This window comes from Enhydra lutris, unplaced genomic scaffold (assembly GCF_002288905.1).
Source record: "Enhydra lutris kenyoni isolate GAN:26980312 unplaced genomic scaffold, ASM228890v2 scaffoldscaffold108, whole genome shotgun sequence".
In the NCBI taxonomy this organism is placed as follows: domain Eukaryota; kingdom Metazoa; phylum Chordata; class Mammalia; order Carnivora; family Mustelidae; genus Enhydra; species Enhydra lutris.
The window spans coordinates 919,583-942,916 of record NW_019154192.1 but is presented as its reverse complement, the minus strand read 5'-3'; the positions used below and the strand labels follow the sequence as shown (position 1 = coordinate 942,916).

The 23,334-nt window shown below is 34.9% G+C and overlaps 1 protein-coding gene across 4 annotated transcripts in view; it reads right to left on the bottom strand.

Moving 5' to 3' along the window:
- The window catches only part of LOC111139452 (probable ubiquitin carboxyl-terminal hydrolase FAF-X), a 149,302-nt gene that overhangs the window by 89,844 nt on the left and 36,124 nt on the right, over window positions 1-23,334 (bottom strand). For 3 of the 4 annotated variants that reach the window (XM_022491711.1, XM_022491710.1, XM_022491712.1), the window contains exon 11: window positions 19,704-19,910. In XM_022491711.1, coding sequence (XP_022347419.1) covers window positions 19,704-19,910 — 207 coding nt within the window. Of the gene's footprint in view, window positions 1-2,407; window positions 2,624-19,703; window positions 19,911-23,334 lie in introns of those variants that run through there. The other variant, XM_022491713.1, reaches the window with a different exon arrangement.

Below are 23,334 nucleotides of genomic sequence, written 5' to 3'. Positions count from 1 at the left end.
GACAGAAATCACAAGTAGGCAGAGAGGCAGGCAGAGAGAGAGAAGGAAGCAGGCTCCCTGCTGAGCAGAAAGCCCGATGTGGGGCTCGAACCCAGGACCTGGGATCATGACCTGAGCCGAAGGCAGCGGCTCAACCCACTGAGCCACCCAGGCGCCCCAACACTTGAGCTTTTAGAGTAAGTGTGTTCCTTTGAGCCTCTATAACACTACTCTATTTAATAAAATATAATTTAAACTCAAGGTCTTCATAACCATTTGATATGCCAGATAAACATTTATTGTAGTCAAGTACAATGAGTCAATCAATGAAAAATCAAATACTGTCATCCAATAAAATAACTGGAGTCTTTTTTTCCTTTGATAAATCTGAAACTCCTACTGCATAACTGCAAATCTAATATATCATTTCCACTAAGTGATTTTTAAGACTTTATTTATTTAGAGAGAGGGTGTGTGGGGGAGGGGCAAAGGGAGAGACAAAGGAAGAGAATCTGAAGCAGACTGCTGCTGAGCACAGAGCCTAACACAGTGCTTCATCTCAAGATCCTGAGATCATGACCTGAGCTGCAACCTATAATCGGAAATTCAATTGACTAAACCATCCAGGCAGGCGCCCCTGTCACTATGATTTTCAAAATCTGCATGTTTTGTTTTTTTTTTAAGATTTTATTTATTTGACAGACAGAGATCACAGGTAGGCAGAGCAGCAGGCAGAGAGAGAGAGGGAAGCAGCTCCCTGCTGAGCAGAGAGCCAGATGCCGGGCTCCATCCCAGGACCCTGAGATCATGACCTGAGCCGAAGGCAGAGGCTTTAACCCACTGAGCCACCCAGGCGCCCCAAAATCTCCATGTTTTTAATCTACTTGTAAGACAGTGGTTAGGATAATTTTTAATTTATCTCTTCCTGAGAATTTAAAAAAAAAAATCAGTTTTACATTGACACTTGAAATTAACTAACCCAGAGACTATGAATAATAACTTCATTTTTAAGTATCCAAAATAAAAAATGTTCTCTGGATTCACCCAGTTCTCTAAAATGTGTGTGTGTGTGTGTGTGTGTGTGTGTGTGTGTGTGTGTGTGTGTGTATATATGTACTTTTTTTTTTTTAAGATTTTATTAATTTATTTGAGAGGCAGAGAGCATACAAGCTGGGGGAAGAGCAGAGGCAGAGAGTGAGGGAGAAGCAGGATCCCTGCTGAGCATGAGGGTCTTGATCCCAGTATCCTAGGATCCTGACCTGAGCTGAAGGCAGACACTTAACTATCTGAATAACCCAGGTGCCCCAACAGTACTTTTTTTGATTAAGGCAATCAGTGCAACAAATAACTTAAGACTGCAAACACTTGGCTTCCAATATGTGTTAATATCATCTTGACCTTGCTAGACCTGATTAAATTCAAGTCCAACTAAAAGTAAAGCCCTCAGAGAACTAAGAACAACTTTGTCCAGTCTTTCTATTTTTTAAAAATTCTTTAACCAACCAATTAGAAATATGATAAAGCACTTATAAAAATCCAGAAACAGGTCTGAAAATGTTAGTACATACTTGAAAGCAGTAAACACAAGTAAACACAAATAGCAGAAGTTAAATACAGGAAAAATGGGGGCCTGGGTGGCTCAGTGGGTTAGGCCTCTGCCTTCGGCTCAGGTCATGATCTCAGGGTCCTGGGATTGAGTTCTGCATGGGGCTCTCTGCTCAGCAGAGAGCCTGTTTCTCCCTCTCTCTCTGCCTGCCTCTCTTGCCTACTTGTGATCTCTCTCTGTGTGTCAAGTAAATAAATAAATAAATCTTAAAAAAAAAAAAAAAAAGGGGGTGCGCCTGGAGGCCTCAGTGAGTTAAATAAAGCCTTTGCCTTCGGCTCAGGTCATGATCTCAGGGTCCTGGAATCCAGCCCCGCATCAGGCTCTCTGCTTGGCGGGGAGCCTGCTTCCCTTCCTCTCTCTCTCTGCCTTCCTCTCTGCCTATTTGTGATCTCTGTCTGTCAAATAAACAAATAAAATCTTTAAAAAAAAAAAAAAGGTTAAAAAAAAAAAAAGAAGGGAAAATACTTGTATTGTGACTTACATAAAGAAAGCTTTATTCAGGAAATTCTCTTAGCTTTATTAACTTCTGAGGAAGATTTTCCCTCCAAAGTCACTACCAGCTTTAATACTTCATGATTCTACTTTACCTTTATATACTGAACTATAATACTATTACATAAAATCTTGTTTTACCTACACAAATTTTTTGTAGAGAGGTAAAGTGCTTAGTAAATGGTATTAAAAAATGCAGAAAAAGCAAAGGTAAGCCAATTTTTCAATATTAGTTTAAAAACCAAAATAATGGAATTATCTTATAACTAAATCATTCTCATAGTGAAGGGAAAAAGGTAAGAAAAAACAAGTAAAGAACCACTCCCATACCTGGGAACAACTGTAATCTAGTATTTTTATGTGGGCACTGAGAGCTAAGTCCATGATGTCTACAGGCACATCATCACTATGGGCCAGATTCCAAAGCAGGTTCAAAACTTTGTGTGCCATCACACCATCTTTATCATCTTCTGCAAGACGACGAATCAGCTCCAGTAGCTTTTCGCGTTGCTTTTTACTGGCATTAGTCCAACTTGCCTAAAAGAAAAAGTGTAAATTATGTAAACCTCACAAACGTTATGATTTATATATCCATTTATATTAGGTCATTACTGTTTTAATTACATGGCTTTCGATAAACTATACTGAATTCAGCACAGCCATATACGCAAACCATTAGTTTAGCTTAACTGAGCACTTAACCACATCTCATTTGAAAAATCTCACAGTATTCATAGGACAGAATAATCTAAATTCAAGAAAAAACACTCCATTTATTACTAAGGACTTTATCATTAAGGACTTTAAAATTCCATATTAGAAATTAAAAACATCATATACAAAACACATTAAGAAGTCCTAAAACTTAAAAACAAACAAACAAAAAACCAAAAAAACTCAATTAAAAAACAGGCAAAGGACATTTTTCTAAAAAGATACATAAATGGTCCATTACTGGGGCACATGGGTGGCTCAGTGGGTTAAGCCTCTGCCTTCTGCTCAGGTCATGATCCCAGGGTACTGGGATCGAGCCCCACATCAGGCTCTCTGCTCCGTGGGGAGCCTGCTTCCTCCTCTCTCCCTGTGCCTGCTTCTCTGCCTACTTGTGACCTCTGTCTGTCAAATAAATAAATAAAATCTTAAAAAAAAAAAGGTCCATTACCACATGATAATGTGCTCGAAGTCACTGATTATTAGGGAAATATTAAATTACAATGGAAAAGTACCTCACACCCCATTATCAGTATGGCTATCAAAGACACACAAAAAATCAAGTGTTATCGAAGATTTGAAGAAATTACAGTTGTGTGCATTGTTAGTGGAAAAGTAAAATGGTACAGTCACTGTGCAAAACAGTACAAATTCCTCAAAAAATTTAATTTTCACATCATCTGAAATTATCACATCATCTAGCAATTCCAGCTGTAGGTATATATATAACCAAAAGAACTGAAAGCAGTCTCAAACAGATTATCTGTACACTTATGTTCATAGCAGCATTTTTATTCAGAATAGTTAAAATGTGAAAGCAATCCAAACTGTCAATCAATGAAAAAATGGATAAACAAATGTTTATCCATTTATACAGTGGAATATTACTCATTTAAAGAGAAAGAAAATTCTGAAGCATGTTACAATATGAATGAGACTCAAGTACAGTATGGTTAGTGAAATATGTAAGTCACTAAAAGATAGCAAATACCGTATGATTTCACTTATATAGGACGTATCAGAGCAGTCAAAATCATATAGACAGAAAGCAGAATGATAGACGCCAGTGGCTTCACAGAGGGGAATAAGTTCTTACTGTCTAATGGGTATAGAGTATCAGTTTTATAAGAAAAACAAACAGCTTTTTTTGTTTGTTTATATTTTTTAGAAGATTTTATAGATGTCAACAATGAGACGACATGTTACTAAAGATACTCAAAAGGCCATACAAAGATATATTTCAATACAATACAGAAAAATAAAAATAGAAACCTAAAAAATATACCTCAGGGCAGACAGAAGAGAATAATACAATACAATAAATAAAATAGCAAGCTTAAACCCTAATGTATCAAAAGTCACATTAAATATAAATGGCTTATTTTTTATTTATTTATTTTCTTCAAGATGGAAGGTAATTCTTTTTTTTTTTTTTTTAAGATCTCTATTTATTTGACAGATAGAGACATAGTGAGAGAAGAACAGAAGCAGAGGCAGAGAGAGAGGGAGAAGCAGGCCCCCTGCGATGTGGGCTTGATCTCAGGACCCCAGGATCACGACCTGAGCCAAAGGCAGATGCTCAATGACCAAGCAACCCAGGCGCCCCAATACAAATGGTTTAGACATTCTAGTTATAAGGCTGAGCTTAAGAGAAGCTACTAATATTGTAAGATATAAAGTAGGCAGGGTAGAAGTAAAAAAATGCAAAAAGATATAAAACTATTAAAGGAAAGCAGAAGTGGCCACAGCAATACCATATAAAATAGATTTCAGAGAAGAGTATGTAACATATATTGAGTAAAGGCCAGTCTACCAAAAAAAAAGAGCAATCCCAAATGTATATGCATCAAGTATGTGTATGCCACAAAATATGTGAAGCAAAACCTGACAGATTTCAAAGGTGAAATAGGGAAATCCATAATAATGAGAGACATCAACATCCATCTTTAAACTGACAGAACTAGACAGAAAACCAGCAAAAAACTGAACTCAACAAAAAAATTAAAGAACAGGATTTAATTGACAATTATAAAACCACTCTACGTCATCTGCAGAATATACCTTCTTTTCAAAATAACCACAAAACCCACCCCCAGACAACATATACAAATATGGATTATTATTTAGCCATAAAAAGAGTGAAAATTTTGCCATTTATAAAAGTGTGGATGGAGCTAGAGTATATATGCTAAGCAAAATAAGTCTGAGAAAGGTTATCACATGACTGCACTCATATGTTGACTTTAAGAAATAAAGTGAATGATTATGGGGGGAATAGAGAGGCAGAAAAATTTATTAGGAAAAGAAGTAAAACAGAGATCTCACTATAGACATTAAAGGATAATAGAGAACAAAAACAACTTTACATACATAACTTTGAAAAATTACATGAAACGACATCACTTAAAAACACAAATTACTACAATTCAGCCAAAATAGACTACTTGAATAGAATACAATGATTAGGAAACTGAATTCAGGATTTAAAAACTCCCCCAAAACAAGTATCACCAAACCCAGATGGTTTCACTAAAAAATTATACCTAATACTTAGAAGAAGTACCATTAATATATAATTAATTTCTTCCAGAAAAAAGGAGAAAAATACACAAAGCTTACGTTATGAAGCAAAATACACCCTGATAAATACAAAAGAAAGAAAACTACAGATCATATACCCCCAGGAATACATTGTAAAATTCCTGAACATAGTATTAGTAAATGAAATTCAGTCAACATGTTAAAAAAAATACATGATCAAGTGCAGTTTATCTGAGGATGCAATAGTTGAAAATAACTAATATAACCTATCACATTAACAGGTAAAGAGTAAAAATGGTATATGCACATCAATGTCAAGTAAAACATCTCACAAAATTCAACTCCATTCATTAAAAAAAATCAAAGTAAGAATGGAGGGGAACTTTCATAACCTGATAAAAGGAAGCTGTAAAAAAACAGACAGTTAACATTATTCTTAACAGTGAAACACTGATTCATTTCTCTCCCTAATACAATGATGTCTGCTCTAGCTATTTCTATTCAACATTGTGTTGAACTGTGTGGTACTGGCCAAGTGACTGACAAATGGAAAGAGAACTTAGAAACAGATTCATATAAGTATGTTTAACTAGCCTGACTGGCTCAGTTAGTACAGCATGTGAAACTCTTGATCTCAAGGTAGTAAGTTTAAGCCCCATGTTGGGGGCAATTAAAAAGTAAGTATGTCTGACAGTTGACAAAGAGGCAAAAGTGAACTAATTTAGGCAAGATAAAAGACTACCTTTCACAAAATGGTACTACAACACTGGTCATACAGAGCAACAAAAACAAAACTAAAAACTTACCCTGTAATCTAAATCCTACATCTAAATAAAGGTAGCTCAATATGGGTCATACATTAACTGCAAAATTATAAAACTTGCTCAAATACAGAACATAGGAGAAATTCTTTGGGATTTACAGATAGGCAACAAGTTCTCAGTCTTGACACCAAAAAAGTGTGACACATACAGGAAATAAAACTAGACTTCATCAAAATTAAGAACTTTGTTGGTCAAAGACCCTATTAAGAGGATGAAAGAATTTAAAGACTGGGAGAAAATATATGCATACCACGTATCTAAGAAACAAGTTAGCATGTTGAATACGTAAAAATTCTGTAGGGACTCCTGGGTGGCTTAGTTAGTTAAACGTCTGCCTTTGGCTCAGGTCATGATCCCAGGGTCCTGGGACCAAGCCCGCATCTGGCTCCTTGCTCAGTGGAGATGCCTGCTTCTCCCTCTACCCCTCCTCTGCTTGTGCTCTGACAAATTTAAAAAACAAACAAAAACAAACAAACGAACTCTGCAAATTCAGTAATTTAAAAAAGAAAGCACTTAGAAAATAGAAAATAGGCAAGAGGCATGAACAGGTACTGTTTTATGGCAAATGAGCACATGAAAGATGTTCAAAATCACTGCCATTAACCAAATATAAAGTGAAACCACAAGGAAACTTTAATGTACATCTATCAGAATAAAAAAAATAATAAATACACCAAACTCTGAGAAGAATGTTAAAAAAACGGATTACTCATAACTGTGGATGGAAATACAAAATATTATAGTCATTCTGGAAAACAGTTTGGTATATTCTTAAGGATTTTTTTTTTTTTTTTTTTAAACTTGACAGAGATCACAAGTAGGCAGAGAGGTAGGCAGAAAGAGAGGAAGGGAAGCAGGCATCTTGATGAGCAGAGCGCCTGATGCGGGGCTCGATCCCAGGACTCTGGGATCATGACCAGATCAGAAGGCAGAGGCTTTAAACCCACTGAGCCACCCAGGAGCCCCTGGCATCTTCTTAAAAGCCAGAAGTATCCTCAACAAAATACAAAGAAATCCAGGAAGAATTATATATAAAAGAATTATACATTGCAAGAAGTGGGATTTATTATAGACATGGAAGACTACTTGAACACAGAAATATCAGCCAATTCAACATAGAACAAAAAAGCCCATATGTCACTAGACGTAGAGAAGGCAAACTGACAAAATCTAACAAACTTTTAAAACTAAAACATTCAAAAAATGAGGAATAGAAGGGAATTTCTTAAATCCAATAAAGGGCAAAAACAAAGACCTGACAATGTATGTCATACTTAATGACAAAACACTTTAAGTTTTGCACTCAACATTGAGAATACCCACTTTCACGATATCCTTCAACACTTTGTTTTATGTTTTAATTAGGGCTATTAATAAACAAGGGTGTAAAAAAAAAACGGATAATGAGATTGGGAAGAAGTAAAAACTATCTCTAGTTGTAAATCATATGATCTTGTACATAGAAATGTAGAAAATCTAAGATCTCCATTAAAATACACCCCTCCCCTCCAAGTAAAAGGTATCCTAGGTTTTCAGGACACAAAATAAATTTTAAAAGCTTAACTGCATTTCTATATATCTTAGATACGTTTTTCTATATATTAGATTAAAATAATACCAAAATGAAAAAAACCCTTCTACTCACAAAAACATAAAAAACAGCATATTGCTTTAGTATAAATTTAACAAAAATGCAATGAATACCAAGGGGTGGGGGAACTGCTGAGGGGCATCTGGGTGGCTCAGTCAGTTAAGGACCTGCCTTCAGCTCAGACCCAGGGTCCTAGGATCAAAACCCGCACTGGGCTCCCTGCTCCAGGGGGAATTTGCTTCTCCCTCTTCCTTTGCCTGCTGCTCTCCTGCTTGTGTGCTCTCTCTCTCTAATAAATAAATAAAATCTTAAAAAAACCAAAACAAAACAGTGCTGAAATTAAACAGTATCTAAATAAATGGAAAGAGAGCTCCAAAAAAACTGAAAGATATTCCAGATTCATGGACTGGAACACTAATATTGATAGGACAGCAGTATCTTTATAAAATGGCTTTGTAAAGAAGTAAACTAAAGATCTGTAAACTACAACAGACTAAACTAAATATAAATATGCAACTACTATGAAACACAGCAAATGCAATCTCAGATAAACTATGTTTACAAAAAAAAGTCTGCACACCAATTTCTATAGCAGCTTTATTTGTAAAAGTTCTAAATGAGAAAAACCTCATTATGTCCATTTATGGTAAGCAGTTAAATAAACCATAAGTGGTTAAAAGTTATATCATGAGTACTGCTCAGGAATACAAGAATATATACATGTAATACAGATATATAAACAAACTGTATGAGCTTGCAGAAAATTATGCTAAGTGAAAAAAATTCCCAAGTGATCCTGACGTTCTCTAAATATTTGTCCTTAGTTACGTCTGCTTATCATATTGCTATATGGCTATATATTATATGATTCCATTTATTTAACAACCTCAAAATGACAAACTGTAGAAACAGACACCAAGCTAGCAGTTGCCCAGGGTTACAGGTAAAGTAGGGATAAGACAGAACTGGTGTGGCCATTAAGAGGATTAATGAAGAATCCACATGGTGATGGAAATAGAACTTAAAGTATGAATATTAATATCTTGATTAATACTGTACTTCTGGAAGATGTTTTCAGAAGAAAACTCTAAAGAACATATGCAATTCTCTGTATTATTAAAGTTCATGTGAACCTTCAAAATAAAAACAAAACTGTGTTCCTTAAGGCCAGTTAATACAACATAGGGGTAGTTTCATGTATTCTTTCCTTTGTCTTCAGTAGTTACTAGAACGTAAGGAACATAAGGAACTGCTAGTTGCCTAAATATCCAGTAACTCGAGAAAAAAATAAATAGCTTGTAATGGAGACATTATAAAATTTAACATGATAAATACAGAAAAATGAAATAAAAATGAGACTTCTGGGAAGACAACTTAAGTGCTTGCTTCTAAAGTGTTTTAGCTCTGCAAAATTCCTTCTGAAATGATGAAAGGAATACAAAAACTACCAATGATTTTGGGAAATGATTATAATCATGGATATTACAGGAACAAAACAGATAAAGGCGACAATCACAGAATCAAAGAGGATTAAAACACAACAATCAATCATACAGTTAGGATCATACTTCATTCCTCATTTCAAGTCCTAATAAAACCATGAGAAATTAATTTGTAGTCAATATGGGCAAGGGCTATTCAGATGTACAAAATACTCAGGAATAAATTTAAAAAAGGAACACAGAGTACCACTGTAGCTACAGCTGGTTAAGTATCTGACTCTTCATGTCACCTCAGGTCATGATCCAGCGATGTGGGACTGAACCTGACACTGAGTGTAGTACTTGCTTAAGATTCTCTCTCTCCTCCTACATCTCTCTCCCCCCTCACATTCTTTTTCTCTCTCAAATTAAAAAAAAAAAATAAATAAATAAATAAAAAAGAAAAAGAGGAATAGGAAAAATAAACAGGTGAAAGATATGAATAACCTCTCACTAGAAAGGAGACAAATAGTTCAAAAACAGGTAAAAAGAGGGGCGCCTGGGTGGCTCAGTGGGTTGAAGCCTCTGCATTCAGCTGAGGTCATGATCCCAGGGTCCTGGGATCAAGCCCCGCACTGGGCTCTCTGCTCACTGGGGAGCCTGCTTCTCCCTCTCTCTCTGCCTGCCTCTCTGCCTACTTGTGATCTCTGTCTGTCAAATAAATAAATAAAATCTTAAAAAAAACCCAAAACAAACAGGTAAAAAAAAAAGTTCAATCTCCTTAATCACTAAGAATATGAAAACCAGTAACACAATAAGAATCTCAAACCATGAGGAATTGTGATAAATTAACAATTTTTTAAAAAAGATTTTATTTATTAACTTTTACCCATTGAGCCACTTAGGCGCCCGATAAATTAACAATTCTGACAAAAAATGTTAAGGACTGGAAATTAGTAGTCTGATATATGAACACTTATAAAGGACTCAAATATTTATAGATATTTGATATTTATCATCTGAGCAATATGATAAGCAAACATAACTAAGGATGAATATTTAGAGAAAGTCAGGATCACCTAGTTACAACCTGCAAAGAACTGTTAAGTGACCTACACTTCACGCTTTAAATGTTTTTCGTGAGGCTTTTTTTTCTTAAGACCTTTCAAGTCAAAATAAATTATATCATAAAACATCTCAAAATATAATGCTTTTAACTGAATAACAGACATTCAGTAAATAATAAGGCAAAAGGGCTATGCATCGATTATAGAATTTTTATTATGATTATAGTTAAAGAATCTTGCCAATATTAGAAACAGAGGAAAAATTGATACCACTCCATCTTTCTATCACAATGACTATTAAATATATGTCACCATTTCAAAAGTTATCTCTTAAACTAACTTTTACAGGGGTGCCTGGGTGGCTCAGTGGGTTAAGCCTCTGCCTTTGGCTCAGGTCAAGATCCAGGATCCTGGGATTGAGCCCCACAGAGGGCTCTCTGGTTGGTGGGGAGCCTGCTTCTCCCTCTCTCTCTGCCTGCCTCTCTGCCTACTTGTGATCTCTGGCAAAATAAATAAATAAATAAAATCTTCAAAATAAAAACAAAACAAAAACCTAACTTTTACATTATCCACAGTAACTTCCCAATATTGATTTCAATGTTTACTGAGATCAGTAGTTGCCTGCTCTACCAAATGACCTACCCAGGCACCCTGCTACAGATTTTTGAACATGTATCCTGATAAACATATGACGAATTTTTTCAGGTACACATTCAGAAATACAACAGGTGTATTACAGAGCATGAGACATACATTTTGACAGATAATGTCAAATGTTTTTCTCATTTATTGTACCAACTAAAGTTACCAAGAGCAATGAAAATTACTTTCAACAAGAAATCCTGTGATCCTAATGCTTATGGTTACTAAAATAATCATTTATGAACAATGGCATATGACTTTGTCTTCCTAATCCACATATTCTCTAACAAACTTTGCCAACTACAGGGACTGAATATAAAAAAGTACGCAAATAGATTAATACAGATAGGATGTCAGAGACTCTGAGTGCTCTTTCTGAATCTCAGTTTTATGTTTTATGTATGTTATGCCAGAGAACCACTGCAGTTTTTATAGTATTCTTTTAGCTCTATATAGCAAGTAACACTCTCCTGCATTTCCAAATGCAAAAGTATGCAAAAATAAAAGTCACCAGAAGAAATTAAACAAACTGAAATAACCTGAGTGAAAAATGCGATTATTCTGTGATGTAAATGGTAACTATAATAAAAACTAACGTTAAATTCTGACTAGAATAAGCTACAATCAATTCTTCATGAAAGATTCTTTGGTGAAATTTGATAGTAAGTATATATTAGGTAAACATAATTAATTAGTAATTAATTAATTCTGTTTAAGAAAAGATGGTACTACTTTACTATTTGAATTACTACCTTAAAGCAATCAAAAAGATGATCAAGTTGCTCAGGAGAAAAATCCCAAGCCAACTTTGCCAGCAGGTCATGTACATTCTTCACAATGGCTTCATGTTTTCCTGCCTGTTGAAAAACAATATGAAATATACCAAAGTAAACAAAAAGAACCAAGCTGTACTTAAGTTTAAATAAAGAAATAAACTAAGTAAGTAGAACTACTTTGTCCACTTCTATTAATAAATATTTCCACCTGTTTCATTTGAGGTTATAGACTAATTGTTAATATTTTAAAATGCTTTAGAGCTCCCACTTGTATAACTTTATACTCAATTTCTTCATATAAATGGTAATGTGCTTTCAGAATTCAAATGAAAATTTATTACAGATATTTCTAAATAAAATGAAGAGAAAATAAGGCAAAATAGTGGATTATCTCAAAACAGAATACTTAAGTACTCAATGATAACTAAATATATATTTAGTTTTTCTTTGAAAAAGGGTGGGCTGGGGGGCTCTGGTTGACTTAGTCGTTAGGTGTCTGCCTTCAGCTTGGGTCATGATCCCAGAGTGCTGGGATCTAACCCTGTATCGGGCTCCCTGCTTGGCAGGAATCCTACTTCTCTTCTCCTATTCCCCCTCCTTGGTTCCCTCTCTTGCTATTGCTCTCTCTGTCAAACAAATAAATAAAATCTTTAAAAGAAAAAAAAAAAAAAAAGGGTGGGCTGGGCAGGACTTTGTAATCCTCCCAATTTATTCATGAAAAAAAAAAATTCTTCTACCATTTGTTTCTTTATATAACTTGCAAGAAAAAAAATCAAATTTAATTATTTTATAAGTAGACATGTAATATATGTAACTATTATATAATTTATGATTTATACCTGCAAAGAGAGTCAAGATCAGGGTGACTTGTTTTTTTATTTAAAAATACTCAACACAATTCTCTGTATATCAAGAGTTAAGCTTTAAAAAAAGTCAAATAGTACAAATTCATAGGCCAATACCTACTAGCTACTACATAATATTTAGTATTTTTTTATAAAATAGCTATAATTAAATTTCTTACCTGTGCTGCCCAGATGTTATCAAGATCCTGTAATGTAAGAGCCTTTTCTTTAATCACAAAACGAAGAATCTTCTCTAGCTTTTCCACATACTGAGGCTGATGAAGACTATCTCGCAAGACTATGGATAAGATACTGTTCTGTTGTATCCATTCCTAAATGTAATAAAAATATTTGTTTAAGTGGAAGCTAAGATTAGGGTGGGCAAAATTACAATTACAAGATAAATAAGCACAGGAATGTAAATGCACAACATGGTACTGATATTCAACACTGCTGTATGATGTACAGACAGTGTATTCTTTTTTTAAAAGATTTTATTTATTTATTTGAGAGAGAGAGTGTGTTCAAGCATACGAGGGATAGAGGAAAAGAAGCAGCAAACTCCCTGCCCAACAGGGAACCTGATCCAGATTCTGGGAATCTGGGATCAGGACTTGAGCTGAAGGCATATGCTTAATTGAATGAGCTACCCAGGAACCCCCAGAGAGTATATTCTAACAGTTTTCACAACAAGGATAAAAATATTTTTCTTAAAAAAAAAAAAAACTATACAGGATGACAGATGTTAAATTTACTGTGGTAATTATCTGACAACACAGGTTTGAACTGCGTTGAGTCCATGTATGCACACTTATTTCCCCTTATGATTTACTCAATAACATTTTTCACGATTACTTTAGTGGAAGAATATACATTATGTAATACATATAAAAAATATTTGCTAACTGACTTTTGCCATAAATAAAGTTTTTAGTGGTTAAGCTTTTGGTGTATCAAGTTGTACAAGGATTTTCAATTATGCAGGGCATTGTAGCAGAGCCCAGGAGGCTTAGATGGCTAAGTGTTTGACTCTGCTCAGGTCACAGTCTCCAGGTCCTGGGATGGAGCTTACTTCACACTCCTGGCTCAGCAGGGAGTCTGCTTCTCCCTCCCCCTCTCCCCCTGCTTATGCTCTCTCTCAAATGAGTAAATAAAGTGCAAAGAAAAAAAAAAAGGTCAACTGTATATGTAAATTAAGTCATTATGCTGTATGCTTAAATTTAAATAGTTATACATGTCAGTTACATCTCAAAAAGCTGAAAAAATACAAGTAAAAAATTAAAATATAGTTCAAATTTCCGAATAACATTACTGGATTAAAACATGTTTACATTTACAAATTGTAACACTCTAGTGTAGTATGTCTATGTATTCCTTTTTTTTTTTTTTTTAAAGATTTTATTTATTTATTTGACAGATGGAAACCACAAGTAGGCAGAGAGGCAGGCAGAGAGAGAGGAGGAAGCAGGCCTCCTGCTGAGCAGAGAGCCCAATGCGGGGCTCGATTCCAGGACACTGGGATTATGACCTGAGCCGAAGGCAGAGGCTTTAACCCACTGAGCCACCCAGGCACCCCTGTTTATATATTCTTTTAATGCAAAACTATTCAATAGTTCACAGAATCCAATTTTGCACACAAAGTGCTCCCAGATGTACTAAACTTAAAAATTACATCCCATAAAAAAATTATATTCCATATAATGTGCTTATTGTTGTAACCACAACATATATAAAGATAATTGTGCTTATTGTTTTTTTAATGAAAAAATATTACAATATAGGACTGTTTTAAGAATTAAGAAAAAAATTAAGAATTTAATTTTTCGGGCGCCTAGGTGGCTCAGTTCTGCAGCATCTGCCTTTGGCTCAGGTTATGATCCTGGAGTCATGGGATTCAGTCCCACATTAGGCTCCCTGCTGAGTGGGAAGCTTGCTTCTCCCTCTCCAACAGCCATTGCTTGTGATTCCTCTCTCACTCTCTCTCTCGGTCAAATAAATAAAAAAATAAAATCTTAAAAAAAATTTTTTTAGTTATTCACATACACAAATGGTCCCATAAAAACGCACCTCAGCATATTCCTCATACTATCTGTGAGAATAATCAGTGTTATATTCCCAGTCGGTCTTACACATTCTTTGGGGGAAAAAAATCAATGGAAATGCCACAGCAATGACATACTGCTTCAAAAGTTTGCCAACACTTTCATTTTCCGTACCTTTCAAGGACTGGTAATAGTTCACAGACAAGGGGACATTTTAAGTAGTTAAATGCGTGCTGTTTCACAAAGTAGGTAAATGCCATACTTGAAACCTGACTCCTAACAGCGAATCAGAACCTGGGGTCAAGGTTACATACCATTTCTCAATAACCAAGAAGCCTCAAACATCTTAGACATTTTGATCATTTTCACTGATTAAAAATAGTTTTTTTTAAACTAGGCTGTATGCCATTGTGAGCCTTGAACTCACACCCTGAGATCGAGAGTCACATGCTCTATTGACTGAGCTAGCCAGGTCCCCAATCATTTTCACTATTAAACTTAGGACTTGTTTAAGATGGAGATCATTCTTCACACATTTATACCCAGTACTGGCATACAATATATACTCAAAATATATTACCAAGCAAATACCTTACAAGGCTACAGGACAGTATTCATTTCAACACTTAAACATATAAATATCTATTTAAACTCTTCCCTTTCAATGCCAAAATGATAAACATAAATGATTCAAAAATTAACTTTTACAGATGCCTGGATGGCTCAGTTGGTTAAGCATCTGCCTTCAGGTCAGATCATGATCCTAGGGTCCTGGGATCAAGTTCCACATCAGGCTCCTTGCTCAGGAGGGAGCCTGATTCTCCCTTGTCTACCACTCCCCTTGCATATGCTCTCTCTCTGACAAATAAATAAATAAAACCTTAAAAAAAATTAAGTTTTAGAAAGCATGACAGAATGTTAAATCAGAGATTTTATTCTTTTAATTGTAAAGTCTCACTTCAGAACTTGAAAGCAAACTGAGTTTCCATAATGCCAATTCATTCACTAACTTCCAGATCTACCCATTTAATCTACTGCATTTCAGCCAACCCAGCAAACTATAATTGCATCATTAATACCTATATTCAACAATGGTAAACTTACCAAAGTAATAGGATAGGTTAATAGGAAGTGATAGGTTAACTTACTAACAAATCATTTTTTATTACCATTATAAAAAGTTTTAGGATTTAATAGTCATGAATCCGTGTCTCAATTTCAGAATAATTTTCTGTCGTTTCTAACACTGACTGGTGCTAATCTTACTCATAAAAGAAAAATCAAAGGGACTTACTGCCATTCGTTCAGCTGTCAGCCACTCTTCCTCCTCAGGATTACCATGCCGATGAGTATAATATGATACACTAGATATTACTTTGTTAATTTCATTCAGTGCATTCATCTTTCCATTAAAAGAAGAAATCTGCAACAATCTACAAGAGAAATTTTGATTAAGCATCATTTTAAAAAGTCAAGCAAATAATTATTTAAAGAGGGAAGTATCTTACCTGAGTATCATTTTCAATCTGAAAATTTCTAAATTTTTTACAGTTTCTTCTTGTCCCGGAATTCTGGAAGCCAAATTCTTCAGAGATTTAATAATCATTGAAAGGGCATCATTTTTTGTTTCATTCTTTGCTTCCTTTTTCAGTTCTTCATCAGTTAAATTTTCTAAGAACTGTGGAACTATTTCTATAACTGGAAGAAAGTATTTTTTCACTGTATGTTGACTGAGAAACTCATAGCATTGTCCAAACGGTCTGAAATAAGGAAAACACAAAATTTCTGCTAACATCTATATTCTTGTAACATGTACTTTTAGTTTTAATACTTAGAAAATGTTATATTACCAATTTAAAATAAAAAAGACTAGAAAACTAACTTTTAATGATTTTCAGTGCAATACAGTAAGTAGAATAAATACTGACTTTAAAAATATAACTTACTTAATAAGGGCTGCAATTATTTGAACACTCAGTGCTGGTCCATTAACAAAACGATCATGCAAAATCTGGAACCCATTCAATGTGCCAAATTTATTGATCAGATCCACTAGCCAACCCTGCAACACAGTCAACGCCAAGAGTTAATTCTTCCCTATAATAATAATTTTCTAAGTTACATCTGAAATATATCTTTGAAAAGTCAGAAATAGGAAGCTCAATAAGATAACTACATTAAATTATCTTTAAAAAGAATAAATAATATTTGTGTTATATAGTCATTCATATATTAATGGAGACTTAAAATTTTTCCTGTTATGATTTGTTCTCTGTATCTCTTCAATCAGAAGCAGCACAGGCTTCAATTACAGAGTAGCTCCTAGGAGCACAGCTATTATTTACTCATGTTCCATATATTTAAACAAAAATTAAGCAAAGATTGTATAGCCAGCTAAAAACATTTTTATATATAAGAATGTAAAAAAAAAAAAAAAAAGGTATGTACATATAAAAATCAATTGTAATAATACAAATGCACAAGAAAGATCATTAAGGGGCACCGGGGTGGCTCAATCAGTTAAGCAGTTGCCTACAGATTGGGTCATGATCTCAGGGTCTTTGGATGGAGTTCCAAATCAGTCTCCCTGCTCAGTGGGGAGCCTGCTTCTTCTTCTACGACTACTCCCTACTGTTTGTGCTCTCTTACGCTCTCCTCAAGGAAATTAAAAAAACAAACAAACAAACAAACAAAGAAACACTCATTAAATCTAAAAAGCTGAGTTTTAGCAGAAAACAAACAAAACCCAAAATAGGAAAGAGGCATTTCTACCCCCAGAGGCAGAAATAAGTTCTACATTTAAAAATAGGCAAGCGGTGCCTGGGTGGCTTAGTGGATTAAAGCCTCTGCCTTCAGCTCAGGTCATGATCCCAGGGTCCTGGGATCGAGCCCCACATCGGGCTCTCTGTTCGGCGGGGAGCCTATTTCCTCCTCTCTCTCTGCCTGCCTCTCTGCCTACTTGTGATCTCTGTCTGTCAAATAAATAAATAAAATCTTTAAAAAAAATAAAAATAAAAATAAAAACAGGCAAAAAAATTATCCAGGGGCGCCTGGGAAATGCAATGTCTAACTCTTGATCTCAGCAGATCTTGATCTTGGGGTTGTGATTTCTAGCCCGTTGTTGGGCTCCATGCTGGGAGTAGAGCCTACTTAAAACAAGAAAACAAAACAAAAAATTATTTAAGACACACGGGAAATGCTAAATAATAGAAAACTGTTTTAAGAATACATCTGTGTACACTAATGCTAAATTTGATACAGGAACCTAAAATAAATTTTATAATCTCCAGTAAATCAATTACTTAATTTCTGAATAAATTCATTATACTACAGAGTGCCTGAGTGGCTCAGTCAGTGACGTGTCTGCCTTTGGCACAGGTCATGATCCCAGAGTGTTGGGATTGAGTCCCGCATCTGACTCCCTGGACAGTGGAGAGTCTGCTTCTCCCTCTCCCTCTGTTGCTTCCCCTGCTTGTGCTCTCAAATACATAAAATATTTAAAAAAAGTAAAAATAAATTCAGTACACTCTATTCCCACCTTTATATTTGGTTTAGAAGGTTAAATTGAGGTGTGGCATCAACTAGTTGTAAGATTAGAAAGCTTCAAAGTCGTATTATTAAGAAAGAACTTTATCTCCAGGATTTCTGGGAATCAGTTCACAATTTATAGCAACCAAACACTGAATCAAAAACAATCACATTCGGAGGAGTCAAGATGGCGGAGAAGTAGCAGGCTGAGACTACTTCAGGTAGCAGAAGATCAGCTAGATAGCTTATCTAAAGATTGCAAACACCTTGTGTGTGTGTGTGTGTGTGTGTGTGTGTGTGTGTGTGTGTGTGTGTGTATATATGTACTTTTTTTTTTTTAAGATTTTATTAATTTATTTGAGAGGCAGAGAGCATACAAGCTGGGGGAAGAGCAGAGGCAGAGAGTGAGGGAGAAGCAGGATCCCTGCTGAGCATGAGGGTCTTGATCCCAGTATCCTAGGATCCTGACCTGAGCTGAAGGCAGACACTTAACTATCTGAATAACCCAGGTGCCCCAACAGTACTTTTTTTGATTAAGGCAATCAGTGCAACAAATAACTTAAGACTGCAAACACTTGGCTTCCAATATGTGTTAATATCATCTTGACCTTGCTAGACCTGATTAAATTCAAGTCCAACTAAAAGTAAAGCCCTCAGAGAACTAAGAACAACTTTGTCCAGTCTTTCTATTTTTTAAAAATTCTTTAACCAACCAATTAGAAATATGATAAAGCACTTATAAAAATCCAGAAACAGGTCTGAAAATGTTAGTACATACTTGAAAGCAGTAAACACAAGTAAACACAAATAGCAGAAGTTAAATACAGGAAAAATGGGGGCCTGGGTGGCTCAGTGGGTTAGGCCTCTGCCTTCGGCTCAGGTCATGATCTCAGGGTCCTGGGATTGAGTTCTGCATGGGGCTCTCTGCTCAGCAGAGAGCCTGTTTCTCCCTCTCTCTCTGCCTGCCTCTCTTGCCTACTTGTGATCTCTCTCTGTGTGTCAAGTAAATAAATAAATAAATCTTAAAAAAAAAAAAAAAAAGGGGGTGCGCCTGGAGGCCTCAGTGAGTTAAATAAAGCCTTTGCCTTCGGCTCAGGTCATGATCTCAGGGTCCTGGAATCCAGCCCCGCATCAGGCTCTCTGCTTGGCGGGGAGCCTGCTTCCCTTCCTCTCTCTCTCTGCCTTCCTCTCTGCCTATTTGTGATCTCTGTCTGTCAAATAAACAAATAAAATCTTTAAAAAAAAAAAAAAGGTTAAAAAAAAAAAAAGAAGGGAAAATACTTGTATTGTGACTTACATAAAGAAAGCTTTATTCAGGAAATTCTCTTAGCTTTATTAACTTCTGAGGAAGATTTTCCCTCCAAAGTCACTACCAGCTTTAATACTTCATGATTCTACTTTACCTTTATATACTGAACTATAATACTATTACATAAAATCTTGTTTTACCTACACAAATTTTTTGTAGAGAGGTAAAGTGCTTAGTAAATGGTATTAAAAAATGCAGAAAAAGCAAAGGTAAGCCAATTTTTCAATATTAGTTTAAAAACCAAAATAATGGAATTATCTTATAACTAAATCATTCTCATAGTGAAGGGAAAAAGGTAAGAAAAAACAAGTAAAGAACCACTCCCATACCTGGGAACAACTGTAATCTAGTATTTTTATGTGGGCACTGAGAGCTAAGTCCATGATGTCTACAGGCACATCATCACTATGGGCCAGATTCCAAAGCAGGTTCAAAACTTTGTGTGCCATCACACCATCTTTATCATCTTCTGCAAGACGACGAATCAGCTCCAGTAGCTTTTCGCGTTGCTTTTTACTGGCATTAGTCCAACTTGCCTAAAAGAAAAAGTGTAAATTATGTAAACCTCACAAACGTTATGATTTATATATCCATTTATATTAGGTCATTACTGTTTTAATTACATGGCTTTCGATAAACTATACTGAATTCAGCACAGCCATATACGCAAACCATTAGTTTAGCTTAACTGAGCACTTAACCACATCTCATTTGAAAAATCTCACAGTATTCATAGGACAGAATAATCTAAATTCAAGAAAAAACACTCCATTTATTACTAAGGACTTTATCATTAAGGACTTTAAAATTCCATATTAGAAATTAAAAACATCATATACAAAACACATTAAGAAGTCCTAAAACTTAAAAACAAACAAACAAAAAACCAAAAAAACTCAATTAAAAAACAGGCAAAGGACATTTTTCTAAAAAGATACATAAATGGTCCATTACTGGGGCACATGGGTGGCTCAGTGGGTTAAGCCTCTGCCTTCTGCTCAGGTCATGATCCCAGGGTACTGGGATCGAGCCCCACATCAGGCTCTCTGCTCCGTGGGGAGCCTGCTTCCTCCTCTCTCCCTGTGCCTGCTTCTCTGCCTACTTGTGACCTCTGTCTGTCAAATAAATAAATAAAATCTTAAAAAAAAAAAGGTCCATTACCACATGATAATGTGCTCGAAGTCACTGATTATTAGGGAAATATTAAATTACAATGGAAAAGTACCTCACACCCCATTATCAGTATGGCTATCAAAGACACACAAAAAATCAAGTGTTATCGAAGATTTGAAGAAATTACAGTTGTGTGCATTGTTAGTGGAAAAGTAAAATGGTACAGTCACTGTGCAAAACAGTACAAATTCCTCAAAAAATTTAATTTTCACATCATCTGAAATTATCACATCATCTAGCAATTCCAGCTGTAGGTATATATATAACCAAAAGAACTGAAAGCAGTCTCAAACAGATTATCTGTACACTTATGTTCATAGCAGCATTTTTATTCAGAATAGTTAAAATGTGAAAGCAATCCAAACTGTCAATCAATGAAAAAATGGATAAACAAATGTTTATCCATTTATACAGTGGAATATTACTCATTTAAAGAGAAAGAAAATTCTGAAGCATGTTACAATATGAATGAGACTCAAGTACAGTATGGTTAGTGAAATATGTAAGTCACTAAAAGATAGCAAATACCGTATGATTTCACTTATATAGGACGTATCAGAGCAGTCAAAATCATATAGACAGAAAGCAGAATGATAGACGCCAGTGGCTTCACAGAGGGGAATAAGTTCTTACTGTCTAATGGGTATAGAGTATCAGTTTTATAAGAAAAACAAACAGCTTTTTTTGTTTGTTTATATTTTTTAGAAGATTTTATAGATGTCAACAATGAGACGACATGTTACTAAAGATACTCAAAAGGCCATACAAAGATATATTTCAATACAATACAGAAAAATAAAAATAGAAACCTAAAAAATATACCTCAGGGCAGACAGAAGAGAATAATACAATACAATAAATAAAATAGCAAGCTTAAACCCTAATGTATCAAAAGTCACATTAAATATAAATGGCTTATTTTTTATTTATTTATTTTCTTCAAGATGGAAGGTAATTCTTTTTTTTTTTTTTTTAAGATCTCTATTTATTTGACAGATAGAGACATAGTGAGAGAAGAACAGAAGCAGAGGCAGAGAGAGAGGGAGAAGCAGGCCCCCTGCGATGTGGGCTTGATCTCAGGACCCCAGGATCACGACCTGAGCCAAAGGCAGATGCTCAATGACCAAGCAACCCAGGCGCCCCAATACAAATGGTTTAGACATTCTAGTTATAAGGCTGAGCTTAAGAGAAGCTACTAATATTGTAAGATATAAAGTAGGCAGGGTAGAAGTAAAAAAATGCAAAAAGATATAAAACTATTAAAGGAAAGCAGAAGTGGCCACAGCAATACCATATAAAATAGATTTCAGAGAAGAGTATGTAACATATATTGAGTAAAGGCCAGTCTACCAAAAAAAAAGAGCAATCCCAAATGTATATGCATCAAGTATGTGTATGCCACAAAATATGTGAAGCAAAACCTGACAGATTTCAAAGGTGAAATAGGGAAATCCATAATAATGAGAGACATCAACATCCATCTTTAAACTGACAGAACTAGACAGAAAACCAGCAAAAAACTGAACTCAACAAAAAAATTAAAGAACAGGATTTAATTGACAATTATAAAACCACTCTACGTCATCTGCAGAATATACCTTCTTTTCAAAATAACCACAAAACCCACCCCCAGACAACATATACAAATATGGATTATTATTTAGCCATAAAAAGAGTGAAAATTTTGCCATTTATAAAAGTGTGGATGGAGCTAGAGTATATATGCTAAGCAAAATAAGTCTGAGAAAGGTTATCACATGACTGCACTCATATGTTGACTTTAAGAAATAAAGTGAATGATTATGGGGGGAATAGAGAGGCAGAAAAATTTATTAGGAAAAGAAGTAAAACAGAGATCTCACTATAGACATTAAAGGATAATAGAGAACAAAAACAACTTTACATACATAACTTTGAAAAATTACATGAAACGACATCACTTAAAAACACAAATTACTACAATTCAGCCAAAATAGACTACTTGAATAGAATACAATGATTAGGAAACTGAATTCAGGATTTAAAAACTCCCCCAAAACAAGTATCACCAAACCCAGATGGTTTCACTAAAAAATTATACCTAATACTTAGAAGAAGTACCATTAATATATAATTAATTTCTTCCAGAAAAAAGGAGAAAAATACACAAAGCTTACGTTATGAAGCAAAATACACCCTGATAAATACAAAAGAAAGAAAACTACAGATCATATACCCCCAGGAATACATTGTAAAATTCCTGAACATAGTATTAGTAAATGAAATTCAGTCAACATGTTAAAAAAAATACATGATCAAGTGCAGTTTATCTGAGGATGCAATAGTTGAAAATAACTAATATAACCTATCACATTAACAGGTAAAGAGTAAAAATGGTATATGCACATCAATGTCAAGTAAAACATCTCACAAAATTCAACTCCATTCATTAAAAAAAATCAAAGTAAGAATGGAGGGGAACTTTCATAACCTGATAAAAGGAAGCTGTAAAAAAACAGACAGTTAACATTATTCTTAACAGTGAAACACTGATTCATTTCTCTCCCTAATACAATGATGTCTGCTCTAGCTATTTCTATTCAACATTGTGTTGAACTGTGTGGTACTGGCCAAGTGACTGACAAATGGAAAGAGAACTTAGAAACAGATTCATATAAGTATGTTTAACTAGCCTGACTGGCTCAGTTAGTACAGCATGTGAAACTCTTGATCTCAAGGTAGTAAGTTTAAGCCCCATGTTGGGGGCAATTAAAAAGTAAGTATGTCTGACAGTTGACAAAGAGGCAA